The sequence below is a fragment of the Barbatula barbatula genome (assembly GCF_947034865.1).
Source record: "Barbatula barbatula genome assembly, chromosome: 11".
Lineage (NCBI taxonomy): Eukaryota > Metazoa > Chordata > Actinopteri > Cypriniformes > Nemacheilidae > Barbatula > Barbatula barbatula.
The window spans coordinates 5,955,483-5,972,917 of NC_136774.1; the positions used below are offsets into that span (position 1 = coordinate 5,955,483).

A 17,435-nucleotide genomic window follows, 5' to 3' on the forward strand; every position below is an offset into this window, starting at 1 on the left:
ACCAACATGTCCAGAATTTCAATAGCATTTAGAGCAAAACTACAAGGCATCCAACACTGTCGGGCCAACGGTTTTGTTTAAAATGCTGCAAACCGGTATACTCTGTATAGTGCTATTGTCTTATACAGTATGCAACAGTGTTGTATGCACAAAGCAGAACAAATATCATTTTAAACGAAAAGCCCCTCTCTACGCACTTTCTTTGTCCCGCTCAACAGAAGTTTTCATTGTTTGAAAGCGAGTGGAATGAAAGGATACGAGCAAAAGGTGCGAAATTAATGTATCTCAGAAAAAACTGTGTGCATTGGAGGGAAAAGAGCCAAATGTGAAAACATGCAGACCGGGAGTCTGCTCGCACTTTCCAATCGAGTGAGCGAACAGAGCATTGGATTTGCATCGCAGAGGGAAACAGCAGCCAGCGAATTTTATTTCCTTGAGGATGCGAATGTGTGTCCTACCTGTCTTTGTGCCGATGTTGCCATTTGAATCTGGCAGAACTTCACAGCTTGATCCAACGCTACATCCTCATCCACCTACAGAAAGCAGAGTGCAAGAAAAACAAGATTAATAACGCATTAACATTGAACATAACCCGATAGTCGATGTTTAAAAGTGCTTCTGTGAAGAAACGATGAGTTGTCTTCACATTATGACAGAATTACCATAAATCTGAATTCCCAACTAGTGAAAACCCTTTGTATCTCAAATAAACTTAAGATTGCAAACTTATAAACTTTTCTTATGTGGGTATTTTTTATTTGAGTAGAAACACAATGGTCGTCCCCTAAAAAAATGAAATGTCTCTTTTAATAAGGCAACATTTTACATTTTAAATGATGGGTGTCAACTTTAAGTTAAAAGGTTACAAAAACGTTGATATTAACATGCGTTAGTGTTAATGTCTACTATTGTCCAAATACCAATGCTAGTAACTTATAACTAGTGTAACAAAAAATGTACTAATTTGACAAAACGGATGCAACAGGTCGATGAATCTTAAAAGCAAACATGAAGCGAATAAAGATGACAACCGACTCAGAAACACATGCTTGTCTCTCATCAGCCACTGACACGTGACACGTAACCTGGGCATAAAAAAACATTTCAGAAATCACTTAATGATGATTTCAGAAAGATGAGACCTGCGCTTATGAAGGACCATAATCACACCATCCAGAAATATGGAATAAAAAGCCGAGCAGACACACCAACACCAGGCACAGGTCCCACGAGGATGCAGTAAGAACGAAAAATCTGTACCGGCGGTAAGATGCCAAATTGTGCAGATGGCACGACGATGCACTGAAAATGAACAAGCCAAAACAAAGTTCTGTCTGGACGAAACACCAAGAACTTACATAAACAAACTAGGTTTTTATATACGAGCATTAATAAGGTTGCCATGGGGTTCAGGTGGTTGCATACACGTGCGACTGCATTACGTTCAGGTCTTTTTCAATGTTACCCTATCTATGATCTGCCAGGTTCGAGTTTCAAGTAGCTTTTAATTCGATTTAAATAACACTTTTCCCAATAAAGTAACTTTATATAATAAAAAAATCTAAATATATTACAAACATTGTATTATATAGGTCGCTAAATCAGAGGTGCCGTTCAACAATGTGGCACGAGCTTTAAAGGACAAGTTTTCCAACAAAATGAGCGATTTGATTAAAAAAAGACTTGAAAATCCACAAAAATGTGTAAAAATGCTTATTAAGAGAAAACAATCAACCGTGCAAAACTTAAAATGAATACAGACAAGCATGAGACACGTTTGAAGCCACGCTCGCATCTTAAAACACACAAACCAGGCTGCTTACACAAGTTTCAAAGCCTTTATTGATTTTTCATATCCTCCCAAATTTCTGACACGCAGAGGTTTATGGGTTATAGAACAGAGTGACCTAAAAAGACCTCTCACTGGAACGCTTGTGGTCATGGCAACCAGAGGAGCAGCCTGCGATTGGGCTTCCCTGGTGTCTGTTTTGTGTCAAATAGTTGGCGTCTAGTGTCTTCTTATGCAATAGAGAGACGCAAGAAGTAGTGTGTTGGTATATGTTTGTGAGTTCACCGTCAGGACTTGTTTCACCGGTCGGTGTGGTGTACTATTATAGGCGTATGACTCAAAACAGTGTGCAACAACCTCGACACCGCAGAGCCCTCGTGAAAACACTCTCGGCACGAACAAACAAACGCACCTCAGGTTTGACTAACTGCTAAGGGTTGACATTTGCCGTGTCGCTGTACGCTACACAGTTTATCAGTATAAGTACACAAACTAGTACAAACGTTTATCAGTTAACTGATTAGTTCAACCCAGTACTGAAAATGGTGTAATAGTGAATTTCTAGACGGATGCCGCATTTTGGGCGCCTGAAACCGGGTCCCAAAGTGGATAAATCTGAAAAACGACACCCTTGTGATTACGTGTGTACAGCCAATCCGTATATTTTCTGGAACAATGATGTCATCAGCCCGCAAGGTTTATGCGCACGCCCCCAGTCGTCTTTTTCATTTTTAGAGTATCTCTGTCGCAGAATTACAGCGCCACCTACTGATTTGGCACTTCATCGATTTGATTCGGTTTTCATGCAGATATTTCTTGAAACGACGGCGTGTTTACGGAAGGAAAAGGAAAAAAATGATCGGAAAGGGAAAGCATTGGCTTCGTGTGGATGTGGCCTACACGGAACAATACACCGAAAATAAAGCACACGTGATTTGGCGGTTGTCTGCGATTTTGTTTGCGCAGCTTGTCAGTGAAGTACGGTTAAATGCTGCTGTATCTGAAAGCCAGAGGGCGCTCACGCACAGACATTACAAATATACGCCGCAGAAGAAGTACCATAATACACGTAGTTCCAGGAAATGCCTACGGGCATCTTTCTATCGCTGTTCTTCAAGCCTCCTCGGGTATAATTTACAGTGCCTTGCAAAAGAATTCATCCCTCTTCATTTTATTATGTTGCTGCCTTATCTTAAACAACTTTGAATAAAAAAAATACACAAATCTACACTACAATAATGACAAAACAAAAAAACGGATTTCTGACAACTTTGTAAATGTATTTGTGAGAGCCATTTAGCTATTTTGTTTGCTTATGGTGTGTGTCCAGTAGGGGTCAATATTTCTAAATGTCTAAATGCTGTCTGTCCTACGCTATGTTCGTCCTTGTAAAGCTGAAAGAGTGGTGGATTTATCGACTGTTTGTTTGCAATCTTAGAACTGTAAGATAAATCTACAACAATGAGACGTCTAACATCATGCGTGGACATCTTAATCTGTGGCAAATTCAATTGAATGCAACAGCTGAAAATGCATATCAAAGTAAGAACCAAGTAAGAACCAAGGTTCACAGAAGCATATAGCCTCCATTAATCCTTAATGAAAGAGGTTTGGAACCACCAGATCTGTCCAAACTCGATCGATGGAGAAGAGTCTTGGTTAGAGAGCGGTGACCAAGAAGCTGATGATTACTCCGGTTGAACTACATGATCATATATGGAGATGGGAGAAACTTGCAGAAGAGCAAACATCACTTCAACGCTCCACAGCCCTCGGCTCTATGGCCAGACTCAAGACTTTGCTCAGCGAAAAGTCGAAATATGCAAAAGTGTACCTTTCCACAAATCTTCTGTCAGAAACAAGATTCTCTGGTTTCATGAATCATGTCAGGAGAAAGCCAAGCACTGCTCAACACCTCTACAATACCGTCTCGACAGTAAAGTGTGGTGGAAACAGCATTATGATGTGGGGGTGTTTTTCAGCTGCAGGGTTTGGGGCATTTGTCAAAGTAGAAGAAAAGCCCAGAACATTCCGAACCTTAGACAGGGCGGACGGTTCATTCTCCAACATGACAATGACCCAAAGCACACAGCTAAAGCAATGCAAGAGTGGCTTAAAGACGAATCCTGTGCATGTCCTTGAGTGGCCCAGCGAGTGCTTGGGCTTGAACCCAACTGAACATCTCTGTATAAACCTGAAAATGTCTGTCTACTGATGATCTCCATCCAACCAGACAGAGTTTGAGAGGATCCGAGGGGAAGCATTTGTGGTTTAAAAATATAAAACGTATCCCCAACTAGACCCCCCAATGTTTCTCTGCCATTTCCACCACGACACATTATAATACTGACCTATTTTAAAGCATTCCTAAAAAACATGATATAACAGATGTTTTTAAGGTATTGAAATAATGTGTACATAATATAATGTGTAAGGGACTATGAATGTTTTACAAATAGCTTTATAATGGAGGCTTCTGTTTCTTTAAACTTCTTTCTTAAGTGCAACCTTTCCTTCATCGCCAATATTCAGTTAGCAGGAAACTGTATTAAAGAAAGGCCAATTTGATCAGTGAGTGAGTCAGTATCCACATTAAAATCTCTCTCTCTTCTACTGTCATCTCAATCTGTGAGTCAGTGAAATGTGTTCTACACCGGGAGGGTAACACAATGCTTCGTAACAAACACACACCTGCACAGACCAGCACGCAGACCGCATTAGACACAGGAAGTGGGACACGCACAAACACACACACACACACATGCTGAGACAGCCGATGCAATTACACGGGCAGCGAAAATGAGAGGTAATACAACGTTACTGAGGTGAAGCCGATAATGGACTGCAAGAGTGCGTGTTGTACGTGTATGTGCGCACTGCGAGCTATTAACCTCTCAAACTATAACATACTGGACTTTAATGGTACCCTTGATAGTTTGCGTCTTACCTTGACATAACCAAACACACAGTTTAACACTTTATGGTTGGTTTTAGAGAAAATGCACAATGAGACATTGAAAAACAAAGGCGGCTTTGTTGAGCAAAACGTTTGTCGCTTTAAACTCTTAAAAGCACGTTAGCTAAGAACTCTACGTTTACACTTTCTCTTGCGTGAGTGGCGTCCAGGCTGTTTCAATACAGTTTCTAAGGTGTTCTGAAAGGTTTACGGCATGTTGCTGTGCAGCTGCTGGAGTGGTAGTGGCTTACCAAGAGTCACTGATATTCTGGGTCCCGTCAACAACAAGTATAGATGACTTTTTACATTTTAAGATCACTAAAACAGCATGTGATAGTATCAAATTATAGAGAAAACCGCTGGAAAGATGTGACACTGGATCGAAAACCAGTCTTAAGTAGCACGGGAACATTTTTAGTATACATTGTATTGTCGAAAATATAGATTTTTCTTGTATGCCAAAAGTCATTAGGATAGTAAGTAAAGATCACGTTCTATGAAGATATTTTGTACATTTCCTACCGTAAATATACGTCACCTATATTTTTGTGAGTGGATGGATTGTCACAGTGTTTGGTCAACAACTTTAAAGACAATTTTCTCAATATTTTTTGCACCCTCAAATATGGTCCTATCCTAACAAAACCATATATAAATAGAAAGCTCATTTATTTAGCTTTCAGATGATGCAAAAATCTTGATATAAAAAAGCTGACCCTTGACACTTAAGGTGTTGTTGTCTAGGGTCACACGGCATTGAGAATTCTATCACAATACAACAGGGTCTGCTGTCGAAAAACTTTGGTTAAAAAATGAAATATTTAAATATAAAAACCGAAACGAATTCAAATGCAAAACTACAATCCTCGTAAGCAATAATAAACAATCTGAACATATTTGACCCCTGTTGTACTAATATATTAAAATAAAGGAAGGAAGGAATTTGCTTAAGAAATTCAAAACGGGAAAAAAAGATTTATTATGTTTTCGTCACGCACATGTAAGGTCTGTTTTATTGATACTAAACGTCAAGGGCATTTTCATTTAGCCCTTGTACATGGCACATACACAGCGCTGTACATATAAGCCGGTCGGTGAAAAATAAATCTGATAATAGGGTACTCTTAAGTGTGCACGACAACAATATAACTCATGCTTATTACCGCAGTAGTATGTCTACCAGCACATACAGTGGGTAAGCACATATCTCCCTAACCGATGACACGAATGAAGGTTGATGTTCACAGCACAAGGTACGAGACCGGTTATGCCTGATGTGCAAAAATACCATTTACTTAAATATGTTGTTCTTTCTTAGGCCTTTGCGACAAATCCAAGTTATGAGAAGTGTTACCGAAATGACTCTTCAATTCAACTGAAAAAAGCACCACTAGTCAAAGCACATAAAAACATATACTGTATGCAAATGTGTTCAATGGGATTTGGGGTTCTGCGTATGATAAAAAGCCAGAAACCGTTTTCCCAGAGAATTCTTATACAACAGCGCACTTGACTCAGCACTATGATGACAAATGTTATGGAGCTCGTGTGCTACACTATCATTAGCAACACCAGTAATTTTCTGCAGTTCCATTTTTATTCAATTGGCTCTGGTGCTCTCCCCCACGAATGCCTTAATATCTACTGTATATAATATAACCCGGTACAGTTCTCTCGCACATCTCCACACAACAGACTGCGTGGTGACAACGACGAGTACTTTCATTAGCCATGTTTACAAAAGTAAGCATCGCTATTAAAATCCGTCTTGGAATGTAAAAAAAACCTCTTGCCAAAGCATCGAGATTACTGGGATATGAACAACGCCTCGAGTTGCTGAGGAGAGCTGTGCAGCTCCTTTTTTGATCGAATCGATCACACTTTCGGCAGATAATAAAAGAGGCAAACATATACAGTACACCTACATGGAAGAACAAACCCCAGGTCATGCAGAACATCACAGAGACTTAAACCAGTTAGAAACCACCCAGAACACCCTAGCAATAGCATAGCAAACCCCTAGCATTGTGGGACACGGGTAAACACCTGTCGCATTTACGTTTTATCGTTTTTAATATAGTTTTGTTTAGATATTCATTCATGTAATACCAAGACCACTAAACCTATGTCATGTAACTGGGACTTTTCCATTTTGTCCTTCCAAACTAGACTGAGTTTTGTTTTCGATAATAAACACAAGTCTCTCCTGTCATGACATAAGATTTTTTTCGGAATTCCCCACATAAACTTTGTTGTTCTTTAATATTCAACAAAGCTGGTGGAATTTCCCAGTGAAAGCGTTTGTACATTAACTGAAGAACTCGTGAACCACCGATGTAGACATCGCCATGTCACATGACACCTAAATTAGGCTGTAAAATGATAACAATTTTGTGCGGATCACAGATCAACGTGTGGATTTTAAACACAGGAAGTAGTCTGGCTTTTGTTGAAACTAGTAACTTTGTATTAGCACCTCGCTTAAGTCGCTTTGGGTAAAAGCGTCTGCTAAATGACTAAATGTGTCTGCTCTCGGTAAGAATGTTTTGGTGAGTCAAGTCTGTAGCCAACCTATTTCATTCTTGCAAAAAAATCCTTTCCAGTAAGTTTATGTACAGAGACTAGTCATGATTCATTTTAATCACATTTTTCAAAATTCAATCTGCAATCTGTAGAATTTCTGGCCAATTTTGGTTCAATCATAAAATTGCAGATTTATCTGGGTTGCCAGACCTGCGTAACAAAACCGGCCAAATTAAATGGGCTGAAAAGAACACAGACCTCTTCTTCCTGTTTACGGGCATGACGTAACCACGCAAAGGTAAATCAACTTGACATTTCCTTCGAAATCCAACCTTTTAATGCACTGCTTTTGTTTATCTTTAACCCCAAAAGCTGCCAACCTTACCTTTAAATTGACAACCAATCATTTTACCAAATCCAGTTTCAAAGATAGGGTTAGCTTCTTTCCTACCTGTTTAATCAGCATGTATGTCTCCGACATGATCTTCTCAATGCGCTTCAGGTCATATGTCATGACTTTCTGACCCTGCTGCCACACCCTGTACGCATCCAAGAGGAGCGTCTTGCCTGACTCCGCGTCATCCAGCAGTTTCCTCTTCCTGCTGGGTCGCTGTGGTAACCCCAGGTCAGGAACGCTTGAGATTTGCAAGGGGTTGCCCGGCATTGGTGTGGTAGCCATACTCAGCACTCCTTTAAGTGCGTTCGCCTGATTCTGGAGCTGTTGCTGTTTAGAGCTAATGCTCAACTCCTCCAGCGACAGCTCTGATGCCCGACTGTTCTCTGGAATCTTCTCTGCCTCGTTCACTGAAGATTTAACTACCCCCCGCTCTTGTGCGGCACCATCGGTAGGCTGAGGGTCTCTGAATTTTGAACCACCCGGCCATGATCCCGGGCCAAGTTCCATGGGCTCTCCAAGCCCAGAAGTACCTTCTCTGGGGTGAGCGGTGGCCCCCGTCACCTGAATTTGGGTTAAAGGTTGCAGTGAGAGCTGGAGTGTGGCTGGGTGGGGCTGGGGCATGACAGGGGGAGTCACGGTCTCAGTAACAGCGGTGGATTCGGCGAGTTCTGCTTTAGGAGGGGTGGCGTGTGAGCATTTGGGGTCCTCCGCAGCAGGAGGCCTATTGGACACATCAGCTGTGGTCATCTCACCCATACAGGTGGCGGACGGTTTAGGGGGGTCACTTACCTAATAGAAAATAACACGGATGTAAGACATCTGTAGTATCATACACATTTCTTCATTTTACATAAAAAAATTCTCCGTTTTACAGTTTTATATAACAAAGCATTTCTTTATTTGCAGGTTTCAATTAAATTTGTATTCCCAGATTGGGACTCCACTCTCAGCCATATTTAGACGCCTATAAGTTTCCAAACTTAACAGTGTAAAACATTTTAAGACAGAAAGTAGTAGAGGCACAAAGTTAAGAGATGCTATCACTGAAGCTTGAATGAAGATGGCGTTAACTAAAGTGTTAACACAAACATAAGGCCATCCTTGGCTCGCAGATCTGGCCTGAGTCTCATTCCCCAAACATGGCACCGTCTCCTCAAGAAACACATGCTGCCACTCTTCAGCTTCAATCTCCAATAAACAAAACACAAAATTAACAAAACCAAAAATGAGAAAGTCGCTGTCATACCCCTGTGAGTTTATCCAGATTGTCTTCCAACACTTTTACAGTGAAGAAAAATGCTCGCTTGGCCAAAACTTGTCGGTCCACATCTCGCAAGTACTTCCTATAAAACACAAAACGGGTATTTTATTATTTTGCACAATAAATGTTTCATAGAAGAAACAGAGCACAAAAAGCATTCCTTACACAACAGAATACACATGCATTGCATCAAAAGACAGTTGAATATAGTCATTATTTTTGTTTGTTTGTGCACAAAAAATATCCTTGTCGCTTTATATAGTTAAGGCCGAACCACTGGAGTCACGCTGACTATTCCAATGTCTTTACTCATTTTCTGTGCATTGAATGTCGGTTACGTTGCTGTCTATGGGGGGGGATTTAGAAAGCTCCTGGACCTCATCAAAACTACCTTAATTTGTGTTCCAAAGATGAACGCAGGTCCTAGGGTTATCGTATGACTTATGGGAGAGTAATTCATCAAGAATATGCATTTTATGGCAGAGTATCCTTTTAAGTCCATTGTATTTGTACTCATTTCATTTTTACACCTCTTCAGCATGGAGCTTAAAGTCCCGGTGAAATAAAAAATTCAATTCCTATTTTTTCATGGAATATTATAGCTATTACAAATAGTCTATCGGCGTGGGTTATTCTCTTTTGATATTCATGTAAACTTCAATAAAAGTCTAAAAATGCACTTCCGCCCTCTTGTGGCTGTCCATCTCAGATGACGTAAATTAGGCGGCTTGGACAGAACATCCATTAACTCTTCCACTCCAGCTGTCAGTCTGTGCGAGTTCCATTTCAAAACGCCTGTTTTTAAACATCCAATCAATTGGAAATGAAAAACAAGCCACGCCCACTATATTTCTCATTCGATATTTCGTTTCACTCAGAAATGCGTCATCAAACATAGGTAAAAACGAATGCAACTTCCTGTTCCAGGGGCTTTAACAAAGTTTACTAATTACGTTTTCAAATGAAAAGCTTCAAAAAAGATTTATCAGTTTACTAGTTTAAAATGATTCAATTGTTGATTAGACAACAGACAAAGCAAACCAAATCTTTAATAAATGAAAAGGCCGTTATCTTACTTTCCCTGGTCAGGAGTTCTCTGAAGCATGAGGGAGATTTTGAGTAATGTGTGTTGATCTTTCAGATGAGACAGGACATCCAGCAACAGCACGATGGATTTGTTCATATGAGATGCAAAACTACCAGGACGATCGATCTCATCTACTGGAATACGCCAGATGCCCTGAGAAAGAGAAGGAGGGATCCATTAGCAGTTTGGCTGGCATGCATCAGCCTTAAACCCAGCGTTGACTGTGTGATCTGGCTTCAGTCTCATTTCCTGAACAAACCGGTGTCTTCATGGTCAAACTGATTCTGACCCGTCTTCTCTGTTATGTACAGTCTGAAAAGGATTACATGGATACAAAATACTGAAAAAAACCTAATTCAGATCTGACTTTATTTCGTGACAAATGTATTTGAAGACAAAAAAGTGAAACTGAAAAAAATGCATTATATTAACAGTGCTTGCTTTTTAAGGTTCTGCCATTTTACATGGTTGCAAATTGAAGCTGTGAATTTTTCAAGGAAAGATAAAATTGCATTTTGAAACATTTCAATGTCAAATATTTCAATTATAAAAAAAATACGACTTCAAAGATTTCACTGTTCAAAATTTCAATACTAAATATTAATCTTTTAAAATAATACAACCTTAAATAATGGACAGGAATATTTTGGTGCGTATTATTTAGCTTCCACAAATGCAGTGATTCAAATTCGCCAAGAAATTCAACGTTGCTCATCCAGGTATCGCAGGAAGAGCAATCGAGCACCCACCTTTCACAAACCAAATCAAATCATGCCTGCTTTTCAAATATCCAGTTTCACCCGGAAATATTTCACATTACAGAAGTAAAATAGACAGTGCATAAGGATTTGCATTGGTTTAACACAGGCAACTCACAGTATACGGAGTATTGTATCGTGTAAACTAAGAGAAAAGATTGCAAAAAAGCGAATAAGCTGGAGTAATAATATTATTGTTGTAAGGCCTTCTGTTCTTGGCTCTTGGCCCGGGCAATGAAGAAAATCTGCCCACTGATGAGAGATCTGCCTCTGCCCACACTCTCTCCTATCCATCTCTTTAACCCTCTCCTTCATCTCCAGCCGTTCATCTCTCCCTACAAACACGTTTGTCTAGCATCTGAAGTGTAGTGGCTGGAAAATGGAAGACTAAATGAAGCTATTGACAGTGAACAGAAATGGCCGTTGAAGACGCTAAGGTATACTTTAAGAAAGTATGTGTCCATAATCTCAATTGTGTTCTGAAATGTTTCACAACAAAGGCATAAAGTCTAAGAGCTGCCAAGGGACGCAAGGCTACATCATAAATTAAATGTGTTTAAAGAACATAAATGGTGTCCATTTCATGGTGACTATGTACCACGCAACGGTGCATGGGTTCATTCGTTTTTGCATACAGTATGTTCTGCGCATGTTCATATTTCTGTGTGCTTTTGATAAAACAGCTTGCAATTGGTGTTTACTTGGAAAAGTTGGAGACACAGTATTTTCCTAAAGGGTGGGTGTGTGTGCAAGCATGCTACTCCAGTCCTCCGTTCAATGATCAAAACAGTGTAACCCAGTTTTCAATAGTACGGTGTAATTGCCCTGGGAGAAAGAATGCGATGGGGAAAAAACGAGAGTGTTTGGGTTTGGCCTGGCAGATGACCATGTTTGGATATTCGGACATTCCAGAAATTGTAGGTAATGGCACTGAGAATCCTGTGGAAATCGAATAAGTGGGTGCAAGCTGAAACAACCGTGCAGGAGCGAGAAACTGTGACAATGATACTAAAATCTGGATGTTTATTCGCATGCGACACAATCTGCAGCTGCCAGTCATCCAGTTTAGACCAAATCAAAGAGAACAATCTGATCCATTTGGTCAACATCAGAAAAATGAAAAGAGGAGGGAGGGGGAATGAGAGAAGTTTGGGCTTTAGCTGCAGGAATAATTAGAAAACTGAACTTTTGACATTGAGGAGGTAATCTGTTAAAATCTTCTCGCACGACAGTGGCAACAATAAACACAACACTTTTCGATGCCAACATCAGTCCCTAATGCCATAATACACAGTTGTGTATGTGAAACAGCAGTGTGTGTGTGTGTGTTTGACCTTTCAAGGCAGGGATTACCCAAAGCCCATGCAGCAGGACACAGGAAAACACAGGAAAACTGTCATTGAAATGTAGTTTTGCTAGTTTGCCAGCCGGTGTTTCCTGCGCCGCGATTCGGCATCATAACAACCCGTGATGATGTCTCGTCCAATAAAGAATAGTTAATCCGAGCAAGCCAGCTCATAAGATATGATTGTGAACAAGTTATTCGTTTGAAATGAACTGACTCACAAACTGAGCCACAAGTAAATTTTGTCATATGTGGAAATAAAGATTCAGTTACCGTAACTGTGATGCAGAGATAAGGTTTGTGTCAAATTACTGTAGACATTATGACAAAATGCAGCTTAAAACACACACATCTTTTTCATACTAAATCAGCGAAAATGATATTGAAAACGGGTTATCCTTAAGTTTGAAATGACAATTATGTATGATGTGTTAAAAGTCAGTATTAACGTTTGCCCTTCTGTAGAATGTTTTGGGGTAGATTTGCGATTTGTTTCTTTAGTTAAAGGCATCCTTTATAGCCGACTTGAAAACTCTTAAAATCTTGCATCCCCTATGTATTATTATTCATTTTTATATTTTATTTACTTACGTATTTTTTATCAATTCATATTAATTTTGGTTTTTTGATTAAGGGCGAGAAGAGAACTGTTCAAGTATTATTAAGATATTTATTATATAGATTAACATTAAGATGTTTGTGTGTGTAATCATTTAACCCCTTATCATTGGGTTCGTAGTGATATGTGTAACTTAATTTTAAAACATTTTGGAGGGAGGAAAGGATACAAATGTATTAATCCACTTTTTGATTTACAGCGGCTACTAGCGTTGTATTATAGATTTGCAACATCAGTCCAAACATAGCTGTGGCCACCACAGTACAAAAAGATGCGGGCATTAGAAAGAGCGATGTTTTATTAATTCAATAAAATAAAAAAATCTGTTGTGTTTAAACATAAATAGAAGGATAAAAGTCAAGACCTGCGTAAATATTATAAAGACATTCCATCTTAGATGCGTTTGGACCCGCAGTACATAGATATCTATGAGTAATTCTACTAAAAGCCTATGGAGATACTTTCGAGCAATGTATGTAGGCCCGCTCCGTCTGCACATTTTGTGGGGGAAACAATGGCATCATCTAAGTATGTATTTAATTTTTCATACAGCCACGGAAAAAATGTAAAGTAAATTCTTTCAGCATTTCTAGATGTATTGTGGCCAGTCCAGTGTCTGTTGAATTTCAACAAAATCAAACGTCAACAGCAATGTGAAAGACTGACAGCATGACAAGTGATAAAAATGTATCGCGTGAAAAATATCTTTTGAACTTTCCCTAAATAACAAGTATTACTGTTGTATTGATTAAAAGTGAATATGAACTTGTTTTCTCAGCAGTATTTGAGGTCCGTACAAACACAGAGCCTCTTTTCTGTTATTTTTCTCCAGTTTTCATTTTCTGCAAATCAATAAATAAAACAATATTTGAAAGAAATATTTTTGTTTGCTAAACATATACCTAAAAATAATAAATTCAAAAAAACAAGTTTTAAATGTCTCTTCAAAACTCGACGTCAGCATGAACAACAGCACTTCTGTCATGTCATCTACAGTTTTTTTCTTTTGTAGTTTCGAAACAAAAACGTTCTCTGGGTACAAAAGTAGTCGACCTGAGATGATGAATTTTACCTTCAAGGGATTCCCCCAAATATCAAACACCGGCCTCACCCACTGTTTAAAGTGTCAAGTAAGCGTTCTATGCACGCAGAACAGAATACCCGCATGTCAAAGAGAACAGAAGAACAGATAAGAAGAAAACAACAAGAACAAGGAGAAAGGTGGTTCCCGGTTATCTGACTCATCAAGTGCACTTCATCACTCCATTTCAGGCCATTACTGCCGCTCGTGCTCATGAAACGCAGGGCACCGGCGAGAGCTCTAGCGAACGATCGCCTGCGTCACGCGTGACAGCGCTAACGCTATCTCTCTTTGGCAAACGCTCACTTTCTTTCTCTTGTTCTACTCCGAGTCCAACACGCTCTTCCCTCGCTTCCATTAAACCAGCTCAAATCCTGCTTTAAAGCCTCACAATTATCAACAACCACAAGACACTTTTCCTCCCAACCTCTTATTCCATAACAACACTTCAGACAAAAAAAGGAAGGCAAAGGAAATCAAACAGGAAAGCCGTAAGGAAGAAACTCACCATCACAGAGGAGAACTACTCCACGCTCTGCCTGTACGAAGTGGGCAAGTTGAATGTTTTGTAAGAGTTCCAGCGAGAGAAATGAAGCTACGGTCCGGGCTCGAGGGAGCAGGCTGCACGCGTGCGAAGGGAGGAGGAAAAGAAGCGAGATGGTTGAACGAGCGCGCCTCAAACAGTCGTGAGCTCGCTCTTCTGTCTTTCCAGCCCTGCCATCGCAAAACAAACCGCCCACGCTTGTCTTTCTGTGCTCTGACCCCGGTGAGCTCGCTCGTGCTCTCGCTCCCTCCTCCTCCCTGCGCTCTCTATCCTTCTCTGTACATGGGCAGAGACGGCCCCTTCAGAACGCAGCCAGCCAATCAGCCGTCGACTGTTTCTCAGCCCAGCCGTGCACACCCACACAAAACATACATACAAACAGAAAGAGGGAGAGACAGGAGCGAGAAAGCATGCAACAGGATGTTGGTGTGGGTCGGAGGGAAAAGGGTGTATATGAGAACCAACAAAGAAAAGCGCACGCACGATGACCGTATGTTCATTATGGCTTTGGATAAACGTGGGTGACGAACGCACACGTGCAATGTGATGAGAAACGACATGAAATGAGATGATGAAAAGATAACATGAAACTTGATGAGCACGAGAAGAAGAGAAGGCAGGACAAGAAGGCACGAGACAAAAGGGTAGAAACCAGAAGAGATGAGACTTGTAAAGGCAAGAGCAGGGAAAAGAGGTAACAAGAAAAAAAAAAAAGAAGAAGAGACAAGACGAGACACAAAATGAAAAAAGAAAAGATGTCACTTTATGAGCCAAGAAAACCGAAGAGACTAGATGAGAAATACTAGATCAAATGTAAATCAAAAAAGAATATACAAGTGAATCGACGAAAGGTGGAAAAAAAAGACATTTGATGAAAATAAGAGAAAGACATTAATGAGAAAAACTAAGAAAAGACTAAATAACATGAAAAATGTTATTTTGTAAAGTATTTCTCGTCTTTTCTCCTTTTTTTCCGTTCTCTTGTACTTCTTTTGATGAAAAGGTGAGAGGAGACATAAATGAGACAAAGGGAGAAAAGACTAGATCAAATTAAAAAGTAATATATAACCAAAAAAGGCACAGTAAAAAGAACAAAACAAAGATGAGAGGAGACGTACGGTAAATGAGACAAGATGAGAAAAGACCAGACACAATTTAAAATATATAACAAAAAAGCACAAGAGAAAAGATGAGAAAAAAAATGGTTGATGAAAAGATCACGACGAAATGAGAAAACGTCACGCAAGACGTACTGTTAAGGGGAGAAACCAATGAGATTCATCTTGTAATGAGACAAACACAAGAGAGGAGACACGAAGACACATAACATAACAAGACAAGAAAACAAAAGAGAGATGACAAAGAGGAGAGGAGATGACAAGTAAAGGGTAGAGGACGAGACCATAAAACACTGTGTAAAACATTACACCTCAGACATTAAAACAGACAGATGCATAGAAAAGACAGAAAGACTTTCAGGGTCCCCTCATCAAGCCCACTCTTTGCCCCTTTCTCTGTTAATGTTTGTGGTTTTCCACTGTGACATCAACACACACGTGCACACACTCAAACTCCTGCTGATAACAGGAAAGTCAAAATGCAAATCTTGCTGACCGTATCTCGAAATGTGATCTGCAGGTGTTTGCTACCGCAGGGCGCTAAACTGCAACCAAATGGTGCCATTTTGCGACTATTTTAACTGCCAGTGCAACCAGGTTTTCTTAATGGTCGCACCGGTGCGACTGCCAAACTGATCAATATATCATCTTTGCGCATTATAAATTGAATGGGCAGAGCCACTCATTTCTTTCTCCCCTCCTTTAACCATTATCTTATCTATCAGTGCCCCCGACCTCAAAGACGGAATGTGTGGATGTACGAGGCGCATTTATTGCGGATATAGGGACCGATAGAGCAAACAAGCGAAACGCTCAATCTTGAAACTCAAATATGTTTCGCCGCCTGCGAAGTTCCCCGGCTAAGGTACAAAACAGTTAAGATTACGAAATGCGTTGCGTATTTTCCCATATTATCAAGAATCCTTGTAAAGGTAGTCCGTTTCGTGAACAAACAGTTGGGATCAAAAGGCATGTGTGTAACACTGTAGCGCGCAAACTCTTAAAACGTCTAGATAAGGATTTATAGCAGCTCATGCTTCTCATTCTGTTTCTATATATTTTTTTGCATTTGCTGAGAAAGAGAAAGCATGAGAGAGAAGTCAGAAGTTCAGGTCAGCTGCTGGAGAAGCATGACCATTCCCCTAACCCAACCACTGTCAGCTGTATGGGTAAAGGCAATGGCATCTGAACCTGGTACATCATGCGGTTAACATTTCTAAATGGGGTAGATAAGGGAAACAACCAGATAAAGTAGAGGTGCAATTTATAAAAGTTCACTTTCCCCATGTTGTTGGTTCAAACTTCTCTAGTGAACGTGTGTGTGTGTTCGGGCCTGCAGATCGCATGAAAACTTGCATGAAAACTTTTTCAAATTTTATTTGAAAATAATGGCACTATCATTTCCGTGTAAACGCCGAACGCAGTGTTTAAAAAGAACTATGATGTCATACGCATGCGTCTGTAGGCTTGCGCGACTATTCACCAAACAATAATGGCGGCCTCCATGCTGCATGTTTGTGCCACGTTACATACTTATCATAATTTCTCTAGATTTAATGCACCACTACAAACAGCGGAGACATGGTATTTATATACACAAACCATAAACGCATATACACGCCGACAAAGTGTAATAAAATCGCTTTTAGCTTACAAAATGGTATGCGTATGTGCGCAGGCACTTAAGGTTACTTTATAGCGCAACAGCACCATCCACTGGCCTGGCAAGCATGGTAAAGCGTTTGTACACGTTTTCCCAGATCCATGTAAAGGCAGATCATTTTGATTCACTTTTCAAACGATAATACCCCACCAATACTATCCATCAATACAATCCCTGAAGGAGAGAACAACTTCGTCAAGTCCTTTCGTTGGTTCTTACTCTCCTTTTAATCTGTCTAAACTGTCTAGTTCTTGAGTTGTACCAAAACTAACAATTAAACTCAAAGCAGAAAAG

The 17,435-nt window shown here is 40.0% G+C and overlaps 1 protein-coding gene across 2 annotated transcripts in view; it reads right to left on the bottom strand.

Moving 5' to 3' along the window:
* Window positions 1-17,435, bottom strand: part of cabin1 (calcineurin binding protein 1) — a 63,711-nt gene that overhangs the window by 8,038 nt on the left and 38,238 nt on the right. For both annotated transcript variants that reach the window (XM_079467170.1, XM_079467169.1), the window contains 4 exons: window positions 10,003-10,166; window positions 8,912-9,008; window positions 7,720-8,454; window positions 459-533 (listed from right to left, as the gene is read on the bottom strand). In XM_079467170.1, coding sequence (XP_079323296.1) covers window positions 459-533; window positions 7,720-8,454; window positions 8,912-9,008; window positions 10,003-10,166 — 1,071 coding nt within the window. The remainder of the gene's footprint in view (window positions 1-458; window positions 534-7,719; window positions 8,455-8,911; window positions 9,009-10,002; window positions 10,167-17,435) is intronic.